The sequence below is a fragment of the Salvia hispanica genome, chromosome 1, assembly GCF_023119035.1.
Source record: "Salvia hispanica cultivar TCC Black 2014 chromosome 1, UniMelb_Shisp_WGS_1.0, whole genome shotgun sequence".
NCBI classification, from domain to species: Eukaryota; Viridiplantae; Streptophyta; class Magnoliopsida; order Lamiales; family Lamiaceae; genus Salvia; species Salvia hispanica.
In genome coordinates, this window is record NC_062965.1 from 25375035 (window position 1) to 25393222 (window position 18188).

The 18188-nt window shown below is 35.5% G+C and overlaps 1 protein-coding gene across 1 annotated transcript; it reads right to left on the reverse strand.

Annotated features, from left to right (window-relative positions):
* Positions 1 to 15199: 15199 nt before the first annotated feature.
* LOC125191914 lies at positions 15200 to 17299 on the reverse strand. The gene is made up of 2 exons (XM_048089350.1): positions 16487 to 17299; positions 15200 to 16285 (listed from the first exon to the last, which is right to left on the reverse strand). Exons 1-2 carry the CDS (start codon positions 16874 to 16876, stop codon positions 15200 to 15202), a joined length of 1476 nt encoding a protein of 491 aa, XP_047945307.1. The 5' UTR covers positions 16877 to 17299.
* Positions 17300 to 18188: the final 889 nt, after the last annotated feature.

Sequence of the window (18188 nt, forward strand, 5' to 3'; positions counted from 1 at the left end):
TTAACATCACCATTGCCTATTTCATAATTTGTTGTTGATTATATTTAGCAAGTATTAATTGTATTGTTGGTTGTAGCAAGCTATTTTTGTCATCCCAGCAATACGATTAATTTTTCTAACATTGGCATGAGAAGTTCGAATTTTAGAAAATTTTACTTGGTTTGTGACTTGTGAGGGAATTGATTTGATCTTTTGATTTTGAGGAATCGTAGTGCTCCATCTACCAACTTGGCTAATTAAAAATCACTTAATTAAAAATCAATTAAATTATGCTATATCACATAAAATCATATCTAATAAAATAGTACAACATCTATAATTAAAAACTCCTATAAAATTAAAATTTTTAATTATTTTTAGTAATTTAAATTTATATCTCACTAATTTAATATATTCACATTATTATAAAACTATTAGTCAGCAATATGCATCCCACAAACTTTTCATTATATTTTCCTAAAGAACAAAATGCCAAAAATCACGAAGTTTGATTAATACTATCTAATAAATCCCGGGACTTTAAAATGACTAATTATATTATAACATTGATATTTTTTCGTTGTTCCATAGTCCACGATTTGAGGGAATTACGTATGATTTGGTAAACAGAAAATATTCTACAGACAAAATGTTCGGCTACTTATATAACAGCGTTTAATATACTGTAATTAGCCATGCATGCCTTTAATTTTACACTAATTGGATTTACTAATGACTGTATTATTTTCTTAATAAATTGCCCCTGTTGTGCATTAAAAGATATTATTAAAAATTGTGTAGCTTGCATGATTTGCGGTAATTTAATACTAGTACATGATTTTCAGTTTGGTTTTGAGATAATGATGAACATGTCCAATTAAAAAGTTAAAATTTTATTTTTCTAAATCTTAAAATATTAATTTAATGAAATTAAAATATGAATAAAAGAAAAAAATGTAATATATTAATTATTTTTAAATTTTTTAATATTTACAAACTAATTCTGAATGTTAAAATATTAAATAGTCAAATTATGTATATACATTAAATAAAGCCTCACATGTAATGTCTGGTGACTTGTACATCACTAAATCTGAGTATTTTCCAGCTTATATATAAGCAATATGTTAATCATCTAAAAATGCATTACGAACTTTGGTATTTTTGTTGCAATTGTTGGGACATTTTCCTATGCCTACGTTCATGGCTCGGTGCTCCATTCAAAAGATTCAACAAACATGTATGGATATCCATGTTTTATGTCACTGTTTTGTCAATTTGTGATATTAGAGATAAAATGGTTTCCCAAAACTTTAAACCCAACAGGGAGTTCGAGACGAAACGACACTTATGGCGAAAGGGAATATGGATTAAACAATGGTGCTCGGACTTCCCTTTCACGCCAGCTCTTTTGATGAATCACGTTAATCCCTTACCAAATCAACAAAATGCATCGAATCATCAAGTTTGTTTTCGCCCTTACTATCATTTGTCTCTTCACCACATGCGACATTGCTCGTGCGAAAGGTGGCAGCAGCAGAGGAGGAGGAGGTGCACGGCCCTTGCCGCTGGTGGTGTCGCACCAAAGCAGTGGGCCGTCTATGGAATTAAGATTGTGGCATTACTTCACCGTTGCCTATTAATTTCATATTTTGTTGATTTGGTTACACCTAGTAAATATATTAAAAGTTTACGGTTGCTTGTAACAAACTATTTTTGTCTTCCTAACAGTACAGTTATAGATCTATTGCCTGACATTATTATGCTATATTTTATATGCCAATATCAATTCACAATTCCTTCAACCAAGTAATTACTACCCTAAACCCTAAACCCTAAATCCTTAATTTATATCAAGAACGATGAGACTTTTTTTCATTAACTAGAATTGTATTCCTCTATTAATATATTTAATCTATTTACAAAATGTCATATGCCCATAATCAATTTATTTCAATCTTTTATACCACTACAAAAAAATAAAGCAAAATAGTGACAGAATTCAATAGCTCAACAACTAGTGACAGATTTAGTGACTGAAAAGTGTTTGTCACTAATTAGTGACAGAGTACTCCGTCACTAGTTTGAAACAATCGCCGTCACTAGTTTGAAACAATCGCTTGTAATTCTGTCACTAAAACTTTTTACTGACAAGTTTATTATTGACATATCTGCCAAAATGATCTGTCACTAATCTATTTTTTGAAGAAATTTCACTGTTTAGTGGCGATTTTTTTATAGTGTACAAATAGAACAATTGCGAAATCAAGATTTCATGATTCGTCGTTGTGCGCATATAATACTGTGAAATTGATATATTGATATAAGGAATACAATTATGGCCATTACGCGGAATTATATGTAGATGAGATCACTATACCACCACATAAAACATGAAATGTAGTACTTACATTGTGCAGGGACGGAGCCATATTACATTGCATTCATGCAGACAAGATCAATATTACATACACTACACGCTATGTCCTAAGTCTAAAATTGGTCCCTTATATTTGTCCAATTTTTTTTTTTTTTTAGTTCTGCATATTAAGTGTAATACCTTTTAGTCTTAAACAATACGTTTTGTTTATATTTAAATAGTTTTGTAAAAAATTAATGGTCATCTATTTAATTATACATTTCCTTCTTATAGACAAACACAAGACCTTAAGGTAACTATATTCCCAATTTCTATAATTAGTATTTTTTGATTTAGTTATATTCGTTTGTTTGTCTTTTATTCTTACTTTCTCTTTTTTCTTTCTTTGGTTAGGAACTTACCATTCACAATCCAAAAGTTAATTAATATGGATTTTTATAAGTTAAAATCAGTTTTGAAAAATGAATTGGGATAGATTATCGTATTCATTTTATTGATTATATTATTTAGTCTCATCATTATTATTTTATTTCATATAATTTCAAATTTAATTTGATTCAAAATGTTAAGGCATGATATAATAACACTAGTATTATACTTATTCAATTTTAAGCCTTGAAATTTACCAAGTCCAACAATACCCACAAATAGCTAGGTAATAACCGGTATAATTAACTTTCCTATGTTAATAGACTATTGATAAACTCATGTTTTAGTCGGTTTAATTGGTATGTTGAGGTGCTTAATGTTGAGTTTCGATGCTTGAATTATCTATTTCCAGCCAATTAACCTATCTTTTGGAGTTTCATGTGTTTGTTGAGTGTTCTAGGATAAGTAGATAAAAAAGAGGCAAAAATCCGGCCAATTGTGGATAGGAGGTAGCAGGGCCTCTAAAGGTTACACCCGGCCGGGTGAGTTTCACCCTTATTAATTACACCCGGCCGGGTAGGACTTGCAGAACAGAAGGGATCCGGAAAACGACACCCGGTCGGGTGAATTTACAGCACAAATATTCCACCCGGCCGGGTATTCTGAAGACAGCGTTAAGATTCCAGAAAGGGGTCAGAAATGGACACCCGGCCGGGTGGATTTAAAGCACTAAAATTCTACCCGGCCGGGTCAGTCAGTTTGACGGGTTTGACTTCTGGAAACGCAATTTTTTATGAAAAAATGAGGAGAAAAGGCTAGGGTTGGATTGGACGAGAGACATTCTAGACTTACCGCCTCCAACACTCATACACACCTCCAAGAACACCTTTGAGAGTGAGAATTGAAGATTAAAGACTCCAGATCGGAAGATTGAAGACTTCACTCCATAGATTCGTTCCACAGGAGTAGTTGATACAAAACTTTTGGGCACGGAGATTAAGAATTTATATTAAATAAATAGGAGAGATGAAAAAAGTAGAAAAGATAAGAGAGAGTAAAGTAAATGATGGAATAAAGTAAGAGTGATTAGATGTTTTGTCTTTTGTTAAAAAAGGAAATGACTCAACTTTGTTGGGACGGACTAAAAAGGAATACGACTCAACTTTTATGGGACGGAGGGAGTATTATTCTATTTTGCTTTCACTTTACTTTCATTCAGAGAAAGAGAAACACAAGACTGTAAACTGTGAAGTGATTATTCTCCATTTCTATAGCTTTAATATTTATTTTGTTTGGTTTAATTTAGTAATATTCGTTCGTCTTTCATTCGTTCTTTCTCTTTATATTTTTTGGTTAGGAACTTTCTGTTCATAATTCACAATTTAATTTATAGATTTTGATAAGTTCAATTCAATTTTCTCATGAACACGAAAATCTATTCCAATTCATCTTATTGACTACATTAGTTAGGCCTGTCATTATTATTTCATTTCATATAATATCAATATTTCCATATACTTAACAAATTATATACATGGAATCTTCCATAATAACTAATAAACGAGTAAATATAATTATATGGAGCAGTATTTTTTACACGTTCCCAATCTCTTTAAAACCGTGGCTCTCTTCCTCAACTCATTAACCCTATTTCTCTAATCAACAAAATGCATCGCATCATCAAGTTTGTTTTCGTCCTCACTATCATTTGTCTCCTCCTCACATGCGATGTTGCTCGTGCCAAGGGCGGAGGTGGCGGCCACGGTGGAGGTGGAGGCCACGGTGGAGGTGGAAGAGGAGGCGGAGGAAGTAGAGGAGGTGGCGGAAGTAGAGGAGGCAGAGCAAAGGGCGGCGGAGTGGTCATCATACCGGGACACGGGGCTACGTCGGGCGGTAACGGGCACGGAAATCATCGAAGCATCGGGCCGTCTATTGAATTGGGATTGTTGTACTATTTCACCATTGTTTATTTGACATACGCTTCTTTACGCTTATAGTTTGATTTCATAATTTGTTATTTTGGTTATGCCTAGTCAATAATATGGTTGCTTGTAGCAAACTATTTCATCCCACCAATACAGTTAATAGTTATAATTGAGGTTGTTCGGTTTATAAGATTGTATCTCTAGATTAAATATGTAGTGTGTTTGGTTTATGAGATCAATTTCAATTCATCTTATTTAGTCTTATCATTTATTTCATAAAAATCGGAATTTAATTTGATTTAATATTGTACATCCCTTTATATTTCCATATATTACATTTATATGTGGAATCTTCCATAATAATTATTAGATGAGTAAATATAATTATACTCCATATTTATTATTCTTCTTCTCAAGCACACGGTCTTTCCAAATCTCTTTAAAACCGTAGCTCACCCCTTACCAAAATCAATAAAATGCATCGAGTCATAAAATTCGTTTTCGTCATTACTATCATTTGTCTCATCCTCACATTCGATGTTGCTCGTGCGAAGGGCGGAGGTGGTGGCAGAGGTGGCGGCGAAAGTAGAGGAGGTGGCGGAAGTAGAGGAGTGGACATTATACCGGGGAACGCACCAAAATCGAAGCAGCGGGCCGTCTATTGAATCGGGATTTTGGCACTACTTCACCGTTGCCTATTTAACTTATGCTGCTTTACGCTTATAGATTAATTTCATGATTTGTTGTTTTGGTTATGGCCAGTAAATATATTAAAGTTTATGGTTGCCTTGTATCCTAGTATTTTACATTAATTTATATCATGAATGATAAGAATTTGATTCATTAACTAGTATTGGATTCCTCTTTTAGTATTTAATTTATTTACAAAATGTCAAGTGCCCATAATCGATTTGTTTTGTATTTTATATTTAATAAAGAAAAAGATGTAGTAGTATTATTTATTAGTTAGGAAATCAATCAAGTCATGTAAATAATATTAATGGTCCTAAAGAAAATGTTGCAACCATATTTTTTTTGTTCTAGCTTGATTAGTTAGTAAATATCTTAAAATATGAAAAAATATTACATAAAAGATAAATGAGTTAGCATACATTCGTACATTGAGAATTTTGGTCCCATAGCTGGTAATGGAGCATATAACTTCTATTCTATTCATTCTTTAGTATATATAAATGAATTATAACTATCCCTCCATCCCAAAAAAAAATCTCGTAGGTGAACAATACAAGTTTTAATAAAAAATTGATAAAGTATGAAAAAAAAGGAAAAAATATGGTTAAAATATGAACAATAAGGAGTAAAAAGTGGGTAGAATATGATTAATAATTTTAGAGAAACTTTTTATTTTTGTGGACACCCAAAAATGAAAATTTAAGATTATTTTTTTTGCACGGTGAGAGTATATGAAATAGTATGCTCTGGTATATGTTTAAATGAATTATAATGTATATATCATGGAGATGCCATTTACAATTACTACTAATTTTAACAGAATATATTTAAGTTTAATTTGAAATCGATCAAAAGTATTTCCTCCGTCTCATTGAAGATGTCCCACTTTCCTTTTCGGTTTATCCCAACCAAGATCCATTACCAAAAATGGAAACACGTTTATCTCTACTTTATTTTCTCTCTTACTTTACTCTTTCCACTTAACACATAAAATAAAGTTGTATAAAATCTCGTGCCGCTCAAGAAAGAGGACATCTTCCTTAGGAGGGAAGGAGTATAAATTTTACTTAGAATTGGTGGAAAAAAGATTTTTATGTAAACACATTTGAGCACTTTCGACATCTATTAATTAGTACCAATATATAGTGTCATACAGAAATGCAATAGACATTAATTTGTTAATTTAAGAAATAATATTTTGATTTAAGATAAAATTAATTTTGAAATGTACGGTTCTTATTTTTATATAGTCTTAAAATACGATTGTGAAGGAAGGGGCTTGTCCTGTATATATATGTAGTTCTGAAACCAAAAACCTAAACACGTAATTTTCATTTCTTCATTTGTCAAATAATTCCGAATTAAATCTATAAAATGCATAGCATCATAAAGTTCGTTTTCATCCTTAATGTTTGTCTCTTCCTAACTGCCGCCGGTGGAAGTAGCGGAGGCGGGGCAACGGGTCGAGCCGCCGTTCGAGCCGCTGCATTGGGCTGCCACGAAAATAGCGGTCGAATTGGGATTGTGGCATTACTTCACCGTTGCATATTTAACTTATGCTGCATATCAATTACTACTACATCAGCTTTAAGGTGAATTATTTTATTTTATACTACTCCCTCCGTCCCATAAAAGTTGAGTCGTATTCCTTTTTAGTCCGTCCCAACAAAGTTGAGTCATTTCCTTTTTTAACTAAAGACAAAACATCTAATCACTCTTATTTTATTCCATCATTTACTTTACTCTCTCTTATCTTTCCTACTTTTTTCATCTCTCCTCTTTATTTAATATAAATTCTTAATCTCCGTGCCCAAAAGTTTTGTCTCAACTTTTATGGGACGGAGGGAGTACTACTTATGATCATAGTAGATTAAATAAATTTTATATCAAGACTTATGTTTCTGAATTTGATATATACTCCCTCCGTCCCAGTTTTATAGTCACATTTTGCCATAAAAGTCCGTCCCACATTTATAGTTACATTTAGAATTTTCCATATTTGGACATAAAATTTTACCTCATTATTCACTAAAATTACACTCAAATGCCATTATCAACACAAAAATAAACCAAAACAAAAATAAAAAACCAAAAAGTCAACAAGGGACCCACCTTCAACCAACTCACTTAATTTATTACACACTCATTCATCTCACTTCATTTATTACACACTCTACCATCTCACTCTTCCATCTCACTTCATTTATTACACACTCCACCATCTCACTTCATTAAATACACACTCTACCAATTCCTTAAAACCCGTGCCCTAACTAAATGTGACTATAAATGTGGGACGGAGGGAGTACTATATAACAACGATTAATTACAAATTATAAATATCTAATCATTATATTTATACAAAGTCTACCCGAAATATAGTCTCATTTTGCCAATTTATACAAAGTCTACCTGAAAAATAGTCTTATTTTGCCATTTCAGTATGTTCACAAAAAATAGTCCGATTTCTAAAATTAGAAATATTTACTCTCATACTTTAGTACTTTATCCAATTTTTCTCACCTCTTTCATACTTTACTTATTTTTTCTCCGTATCTTTCTTACTTTACCTACTGACTACTTTTTCTCATTCTCTCATATTTTATTAATTTTTCAATAAAATTCGTGTCGTTTATAAATGAGATTATTTTTTTTGGACGGAGGGAGTTTCAAGTTATATTATTGATGATCATCAATGTTCAAGAAATTGAGAATTTTATTTCTCAATAATTTTATTTGCTAAATACAACCTTAATCACAGAACAGAAATGGAAGTAATTTCTATAAGAAAATATTTCTATTATTATTGGATAGTAATTATCAGATAAAAAGTAGTACGTAGTTTAGTTTCGTTTATTCTGAAAATAAATGTTTCTTTACAAAGGAATCAGTCAAAGCACTGGAATTGGGCCGTGGTTGTCGTTTTGGGACAAACTCAGATTGCTTGGGTATTATTAATTGGGCCTGGGCTTATCGCTGCGACAATATTGTCAAATAATTCTGCATAGCCCAGTTTTTGCTCTTGAAAACCCATGATTTTAAAAAATAAATAAATAAATTATTAAAATTATATATTTTTGTCATAAAAAAAAGAGAAAACTGTCAACTAAATTAAAATGTCAAAAGCCAAATTTATGGACAAGTACAGCATTACTCTTTTGGGAATATGTTATCGCTGTTGCCAATTCAAACGCTGATTATGCATTTGTTGCGAATTACTGTCCCTGAAAATTTGTCATTTATTTCCAATTCTATCCATCTCTAAAAGTTTGTCATCTTTCACTTTTATCATTTTTGGTAGTAGACCTCATATTCCACTAACTAATTCTCACTCACATTTTATTATAAAACTAATATATAAAAGTAGGACTCGCATTCCACTAACTTTTTCAACTCACTTTCCACTATCTTTCTTAAAAGATGTGCTTAGTCAAATGGTGACAAATTATGGGAGACGGAGGGAGTAATTTTTTATTACTCCCTCCGTCCCGGCTAAGATGACACATTGCTTATCCGGTACGGGATTTTAGGAGTTATTGGTTAAAGTGATTAATTGGAGATAGAGAAGGTGGGTGTATGTATTAAAGTAGAGAGATAAAGAAAGATAGATATTTTAATAGGAGTGAGAAAAAGTGGTTGAGTGTATTAATTGGAGAGAGAAAGTTACCAAAAAAGAAAATGTGTCATCTTAGTTGGGACAAACTAAAAAGGAAAACATGTCATCTTAAGCGGAACGAAGGGAGTACTATAATTCATAATCCAAAACAATCTTATTTGTGAATTAGTTAATTTTAGTTGTAATTCACATATTTGAATACTCTTAGCTATGAATACTCACTTTTAATTCCTCTTTTATTTTCTCTCACTTTCTTATAAAATATAACCATTCTCATTTTTCTCCAATGAGGAATGCATTAATTTGTAGTGGTAAAATAACTAAATGGTGAAATAAGAATGGCAAGCTATATATTATCATCATTGAATTTTCACTTTTCAGTTAATTGTTAATAATAGCTGTTTTTAGAGTTGATATTTGTTGATTTGCACACAATTAATCGATCCATTTAGTGGAGAAATATGGAGTGAAAGTGGCCGGCTCCATTGTGATTTAAGTTATAATCACCATAAGTCATAAACATATTTGGTAATTGAAATTCAACTGCACTAAGACATAAAAATATATCAAAAGAGTTACAACCATGCTTGATAAGAACATACGAGCAACATAAATCCAAGTGTTAAACGAAGAGAAACAGAAACGGATAAAAGTTACAATCACAATACTAAGACACATTTTGTAGAAATTCAAATGCACTAGAGAAACATAAATAGTAAGATAACAAAATTACTATCCCACTATTGTTGCATTGCCACTTGATGCTGATGGAGATGCCAAAGGAGATATTGAATTGTCACCTGATGTTGAAGGACGTGCCAAAGGAGATGTTGCATTGTCACTCGATGTTGAAGGGGATGCCATAGGATTTTCAATATCTGGCTCCATGGATGCCCTCCACTCATCAATATTACCGGCTTTCTCGACATCCAAATGTGGAAGCTCACGCTGCTGCAGAATTTCAAGAATCTCCTTACTCTCACCGAGAAGAAGAGCTGCTCGCCTCACATTCTTATGCCTTTCTCTGAATTTTTTTCCGTGACACTTTAGTCTTATGACTCGCAGTAGATTGGTGAGACACACTGATAGTATATCCGCAATGGTGATGTTGAAAACGTGTGAAATAAGGAGAGGCTTTTGGCCTTTCATGTGGCTAAGTCCTTTGGCCTTTCATGTTCTTATAACCTCCATTTGGTTTATGACGTCCCTTAATGCTAAGACCTTTGAGGTAGCCTCCCCTATCCTATAAATAGGTGGAGTTTGGAAGAGGGAAAACACACCAACAAAAGCATTACATCTTCTCTCAAGCTCTACATCATAGTGTGCATCTTAGGAGCATTGCATAGCTCGATTCTCGGAACTCCATCAAGTTCGCCGGTGCCTAGCGGGTTTGAGGTGCTTCTACACGCTAGGAGGAAGTTGTTTTATCTTTGGGGGCAATACGCCATTCCGTGAGCACTAGCCCGGGCGTAATTTGTCTTGCGGAAAGAGGGCTTCCCTCGACTCGACTTATAGTTCGGTTTGTTTTATTATTTCCGTCGTAATTTTCATTCCACTTATTGTTATTATCTTCTTTCGATTGTAATAGTTAGAGTACCGCCTGTAGCGGCTTGGGAATTTTATCCATTTATTTCCAACAATCGCAAAGAAGAGTACAATAATTTGTCTTGCGATTGTTAGAAATAAAGGAATGAAATTCCCAAGCCGTTACAGGCGGTACTCTAACTATTACAATCGAATGAAGAAACGATTAATCGCAAGACAAAATTAGTGTACTCTTCTAAGACAGGGTTATACCAATCGAAGTTGGAGGAAACATGAGCTCCAAAGCTGGAATGAAGAAACGAACAGTCGCAATGTCGATGTGCATGAAGTGGTTAATTTCTTGAGAGTTATTCTCTTGAGAATTGTGTTTATCGTTTGTCATTTGACAAGCAAGACCAATTTTGACTTGGTAGTAATAATTGGGATGCATGTGGTGTTGAATATACCAATGCACATATGGTTCAATATAATTGTGTACTTATTGATGGAGACAATATTGTGCAAATTATTTGAACGTGTTGTTATAAACAACAAAGATCACGAGGTGGTCGCAATGGTCTCCGACGTGGACCATGGTAATAATCAAAATGAATGGTTTATTGATACGGGTGGCACATGTCATGTGTGCTCCGAGAGAAGCATTTTTTCTACTTACAGATCTGTTGGAGGTAGAAAAGTACGCATGGGAAACCAAGCCTCTTCTGAGGTAGTTGGTGTGGGTAATGTGTTCCTAAAACTAGGATCTGGAAAGGTTCTTACCCTTAAGGATGTGCTACATGTCCCAGACATCCGAAATAATTTGGTATCAGGCTCACTTCTAGTAAATCATGGATTTTCACTAGAATTTGAGTGTGAAAAGGTTATATTGACCAAGAATGGAAAATTCATAGGTGAAGGTCACCTAGTGAATGGGCTTTTTGAGCTGAATGTTACAGTCATTCACCGTGGAAAAGGAAAATGCAATAAGGAAGATGACACATCCTCTTATTTGCTTGAGAGCTCTGATTTATGGCATAATAGATTAGGACATGTAAATCTAAATGCTATAAAAAGATTAGTAAATCTTAATTTACTAAAAGTTGATAAGTTTAACTCACAAGAAAGATGTGAAGTGTGTGTTGAAGCCAAAATGGCTAAGCTGCCGTTCCATTCGGTAGAGCGGAGCACAAAACCTCTTGAGTTGATCCATACAGACGTATGTGATTTGAAATTTGTGCAAACAAGAGGTGGTAAAATGTATTTCATCACATTTATAGATGATTGCACAAGGTATTGTTACCTTTACTTATTAAGAAGTAAAGATGAGGCAATTGAAGCGTTTAAAGACTTCAAAAATGAAGCCGAAAATCAACTTAATTGTCGAATTAAGTGTGTTCGAAGTGATAGAGGTGGTGAATATGTAGCGACGTTTGCAGAATTATATCATGCAAGTGGTATAATTCACCAAACCACGGCTCCATATTCTTCTCAATCGAATGGTGTTGCTGAACGCAAAAATCTAACACTAAAAGAGATGATGAATGCTCTGTTGATTAATTCAGGTTTACCCCAGAACATGTGGGGGGAGGCTGTGTTAACGGCAAATTATATCCCGAATAAGATTCCACTAAAAAGTTGGGATGTGACTCCCTATGAGTTGTGGAAAGGCAAGAAACCTTCGTATTCATACCTCAAAGTGTGGGGGTGTTTAGCAAAGGTAGAAGTGCCGCCTCCGAAACAAGTTGCCATTGGCCCTAAAACAGTCGATTGCATCTTTATTGGCCATGCACTTGATAGTAGTGCATATCGTTTCCTAGTCCATAAGTCAGTTGTGCCTGGTGTGGCTGAAGGATCAACGATAGAGTCAAGGAATGCTATATTCTTTGAGAATGTTTACCCTTGCAAGAGGCAGGAGGATCTTTCTAGTGAAAGAATGATGGATGAATCCACTAGTTCTAATCCTCCAAAAAGGACGAGGTTAAGTCCTGAGGATGTAGAACCAAGACGTGGTGAAAGAGTTAAAATTGCTAAGACTTTTGGTCCCGACTTCATAACCTTTATGTTGGATGATAAACCAAAGTCGTTGGCAGAAGCGTTGTTTGGCCCAGATGCGCCATTCTGGCAAGAAGCGATCAATAGTGAAATTGAATCAATTATGAGAAATAACACATGGGTGTTAGTAGACTTGCCAGAAGGTTGTAAGACCTTAGGTGTAAGTGGATCATGAGAAGGAAATATAAAACCGATGGTACTATTGAAAAGTACAAAGCTCGCCTAGTTGTAAAAGGCTTTAAGCAGCAAGAAGGATATGACTTCTTCGAACGTATTCACCCATTACGAGAATCACTTCCATTCGGGTCTTCTTGCGATTGCTGCTTTGCACAATCTTGAAATTCACCAAATGGATGTGAAAACTGCATTTCTGAATGGTGAATTGGAGGAAGAAATTTATATGGAGCAACCTGAAGGGTTTGTAGTACCTGGCCAAGAAAGGAAGGTATGCAAACTAGTGAGGTCTCTATATGGATTAAAACAAGCGCCTTTGCAATGGCACTTGAAGTTTGACAACGTGATGTTGTCAAATGGGTTCACTATCAACGAGTGTGATAAGTGTGTTTACATTAAGAACACAAATAATGGCTTCGTTATTGTGTGTCTTTATGTGGATGATATGTTGATTATGGGCAGCAATAGTGCCATTATCAACGAGACCAAAAATATGTTGAATAAAAATTTCGACATGAAAGATATGGGTCTAGCTGATGTGATTCTCGGAATCAAGATTAAAAGAAATCCTGAGGGAATAGTTTTAACACAATCTCATTACATTGAGAAAGTGCTTAAAAAGTTTCACTCCCTTGACTGTGAGTCAGCTAAGACTCCATTGGAACCCAACGTGCATTTGAGTAAGCACACGGGTGAGCATGTAGCTCAAGAAGAATATGCAAGGATCGTAGGGAGTTTGATGTTTATCACAAACTGCACCCGACCAGATCTTGCGTGTACGGTAAATAAGCTGAGCCGATTTACGAGCAACCCAAGCAAGGAACATTGGAAAGCTCTGCATAGGGTTTTGAGATACTTGAAGTATACTCTTAACTTTGAGCTGTAGTACACAAACTATCCCCAAGTACTTGAAGGGTACTGTGATGCAAATTGGATCTCTAATTCAAAAGACTCGTTTTCGACGAGTGGGTATGTGTTCACTGTGGGGGGTGGAGCTGTTTCGTGGAAGTCAACGAAGCAGACGTGTATAGCTCGATCCACCATGAAATCTGAGTTTATCGCTTTAGACAAAGAAGGGGAAGAAGCTGAGTGGTTTAGAAACTTCCTAGAAGATATTCCATGTTGGAAGAAGCCAATGCCGGCAGTAGTGATACACTTTGATAGCCAAGCGGCTATAAGGAGAGCACATAGTGGCTTATACAATGGTAAGTCTCGACATATTCGTCGGCGACATAATACCGTGAGGCAGTTGATCACAAGTGGTGTTATCGCAGTTGACTATGTAAGGTCAGTGGATAACTTAGCGGATCCGTTAACGAAAAGTTTAAACCGTGATCAAATGCATAAATTGCTAAAAGGAATGGGACTGAAAACCACATTTTAAAAGATGATTATAGTCGTAACCCAACCATACGATTGGAGATCCCATGAGCTTGGTTCAATGGGAAAACAAAGTTATATGACTGTAGTTGTAACACTCGGAAAATATTTTATCTTCGCCCATTCTTTAGAAAGCATTGAGTGTTGTAACCTGCATGTGGTAAGAAGCTAAGTTTTGACTTTTAATGATTCTTAGAAGCCTCGAGGAGATGGGTACTGCAGGATACCCGGAAAAGAATCACCTATGTAAGTGAAGAAATGTGGGCCGCTTCAACAAGTGAATCACTTATGAATCCAAAGTGGTGTTCCATGGCCAGTAAAGGACACAAACGTGAGAACTGATGAGTTTGTAAATAGTATTGTGTCAATATTATTGTCTCGGTATACACCAAGGAGGAATGGTTCAAGGCATCACGTCCACCAGGCCGTCGGTATGCCCGATTGTGTTGACTATGGAAAGTTCAAAGCCCCAAGCTACTATTCCAAATGCAATATTGTTTCCCGAGAATTGAGCGAAGAGTCTGCATGCATGCAAGCACGTCTTGTGTTGGTTTGAGCTGTCAGTGCTCTAACCAATGTGGGGGATTGTTGAAAACGTGTGAAATAAGGAGAGGCTTTTGGCCTTTCATGTGGCTAAGTCCTTTGGCCTTTCATGTTCTTGTAACCTCCATTTAGTTTATGATATCCCTCAATGCTAAGACCTTTGAGGTGGCCTCCCCTATCCTATAAATAGGTGGAGTTTGGAAGAGGGAAAACACACCAACAAAAGCATTACATCTTCTCTCAAGCTCTACATCATAGTGTGCATCTTAGGAGCATTGCATAGCTCGATTCTCGGAACTCCATCAAGTTCGCCGGTGCCTAGCGGGTTTGAGGTGCTTCTACACGCTAGGAGGAAGTTGTTTTATCTTTGGGGGCAATATGTCATTCAGTGAGCACTAGCCGGGGCGTAATTTATCTTGCGGAAAGAGGGCTTCCCTCGACTCGACTTATAGTTCGGTTTGTTTTATTATTTCCGTCGTAATTTTCATTCCACTTATTGTTATTATCTTCCTTCGATTGTAATAGTTAGAGTACCGCCTGTAACGGCTTGAGAATTTTATCCATTTATTTCGAACAGGTGATGGATATACTCTCAAATAGATCGACATCACTTTGGTGCTCACCATTTGTCATCCTTCCCAAGAATGTCCGAGCAATCCTGTACATTGAGTTAGCTGCTATGACTCTAGCAGGCCAATTTAGAGGGTTCTGCATCAGAACACTTCCTGGTTGAGCCATGAAATCTGTCACAATCTTTTTTGCAGCATCGAAGAGGTTTTGCAGTGTTTCTATGTGCGTTGCACCTCTCACATTCGTGCTGTCAAGATCTATATCATCCCATTTTCTGTATATCTCAACTCCAATCCAAACCGCATCTGCTGCTTTTATGATGCTTTCCAACTCCCCATTTCTGTCCACAGCTTTCTTGATGAGCTTCACAATTGACAAGCCCTCAGTAACACCAGCCAATAGTTGGTTAGCCTCTTCATCTGTAGTGTTGGTTAGTGCAAGTGAAATAGTCGTCAAAGTCGCGATGGGCAGAGACCAACAATTTGGAGGTTCTTGAGAATGCAAGCTCTGAACTTGGTTGCTGTCAAATCGTCTCACCCCACTGAAGTTTGGAGATTTCCCCAGAAGTCGGATGAGACTCTTAAGTTGGGTTTTTTCGCCTTCCCGTATCATGCTATCCGCCTTCTTGCAGATGCCCTTGACCATTTTATCAGGCAATTGTGGCTCACCTTCAAGTAGAATGACATATTGCCTAAAATCCACATCCCTTGAAGATTCGGTTCCTCCCTCTCTCAAATTCTTGCAAAAACGAAAGAAACACACTCTCCAAAATACAACAGAGAGAAACACAACCAGTTTTCCAGCTAAAACAATGAGAATCTGAGCTCCAATGCAGATATTTAGAAAAAATCTTACTACATCATAAAGTAGCTTCTTGCAGATTCTGTTACGAATTCGGAAGGGAAGTGGTGTTTCCCTCCACTCTACAAGCTTCGAAGTCCAGTACTTGTCAACCTTGAGTTCATCTCTGAAGCTCGTTGGCTCCGTCTCTGTAACCTTGATGGTCCAAGCAATGAACCATCTGGATATAGGACCAATACTTCCAACGATCATTCCCAAAAATTGACATAATAGAATACTCTCTCTGTCCCATTAGAAATGAAACGTTTTCCTTTTTGGTCTGTCCCATTAAAAATGAAACGTTTCTAAAAATGGGAACAATACTCTCTCTACTTTTTCTTCTATCTTACTTTACTCTCTTTTCATTAACTCACAAAATAACACTGCATAAAATCCTGTGCCAAAAAGCAAACGTTGCATATTTAATGGGACGGAGGTACTTCTTATGGACCAGCTATAGTCTGAATATTCACAATAAATGATCAAATCTGAACCGGACAAATGGAAACGTACAACAATTTGAAATAGGTAGGAGAATAGTAGGACTGTCAAAATACACAAGAGAGCTGAAGTAGAAGAAACGAGAGATCTTGCCAGCACAAACTGTGGGCTAGCGGTCTTTGCCATCACCCAATACCCTTTCACCAATATTCGGATTTCATCAAAACTCTTATCTACTTGTCTGTTTAAAATCTCTTTGTGCATCTCATTATATTTCAATTCCATGTACCTTTTGGGGCTAGGAACCATCAACGACATAGAACATGACATTGCAAGAGAGAGGAGCATGATGATAAGAGATAAGATTTGTTCGGGAAACATGTATACCATCCCTGAAATGGATGGAAGTATCTGAACAATATGAATGCATACATTTCCCGTGATAGTAATGACTAAGATGCCTAAAGCAGCGATGTTGGGCACAATTTCATTATCCTCCGTGGACCCAAAGATATCATGAAAGCAAGGCTGCAGATCCGTGCTAGTTGATCTTCGTCCGTGATGTCTGTGATTGTTAGATCCACCGGCAGCTTCATGGTGACAGCTACTACTGTCAACGAGAAAGCATTGAGAGAGAAGAACTTACATTTTTGCCAATACCTTTTGCTCATAGAAGACATGAAGTAATCAGCCGCCATAGCAAGCACGCAGGCGGCAGTCGCTACTGTAATATATAACCCTATCCATGGCATGGTTGAATCAAGTTTCATTTGCACCTCCTCACGTATCCGGATGCACTCAGATGAAGGTAACATTGTCAAGTTGTATGTAGTATGTATGTACCACACTCTTGTTTCAGTCAAATGAGTTTTTGATGAAGAGTATAGCCAGAGAACTGCCTTTCCATAAAAAGCAAATGTCCTACCTGATTTATGGTTCGTACCTTAACAATCAATCAGCATTGCCATGGTCCATGACTCATGTGTGACATGCATGTGTCGACTTTAATCAAGTCTTAAAAGGATGGTCGAAATTTTACCAAAAAAGAAAAATTCAATTCTTATCATGAAAGAAAATTATGTCGAAACAGTCTCATTTTTCTATTTTGATCCGTCTACTAAAATAGTCTCATTTCTATTTATGAAAAATTTCTCACCTCATTTTCTCGTTGTTACCTTCTTTAATCATGTTTTCTTTTTCTTTCGTCTACTTTACCAGTTGCGTACTAAAATCAATGTCGTGGATTTTGAAACATGATTTTAGCAACGACATTTACAATGAATAGTATCACCTAGCAATAAGATTAACATCTATGGATTAATATAAGGTCCCGTTTCATAATTAAGTTGGGATTTACCATGTTAGTAAAATCAACATCGATCTATGGATTAATAGTTGCAAGTTATATTATTGACGATCATCATCAGTGTTCAAGAAATTGAGAACTTTATTTGGATGGTTACTCAATAATTTTATTTGCTAAAGACAACCTTAATCACAGAACCGAAATTGAAGTAATTTATATAAGAAAATATTTCTATCATTATTGGATAGTAATTATCAGATAAAAAAGTGTAAGTGTCATTTATTCTTAAAATAAATGTTTCTTCACAAACTCAGAAGCACTGGAATTGGACGGTGGTTGTCGTTTTGAGACAAACTCAGAATGCTTGGGTAATATTAGTTGGGCCTGGGCTTATCG

Bases quoted from the DNA above. Each gene is read 5' to 3' on its own strand.
- LOC125191914 (XM_048089350.1), bottom strand. From the start codon at position 16,876: ATGGTATACATGTTTCCCGAACAAATCTTATCTCTTATCATCATGCTC. The intron at 16,286-16,486 runs AGTACCTCCGTC...TGGGACAGAGAG, and splicing joins ACTATAGCTGGTCCATAAGA to AGTATTCTATTATGTCAATT.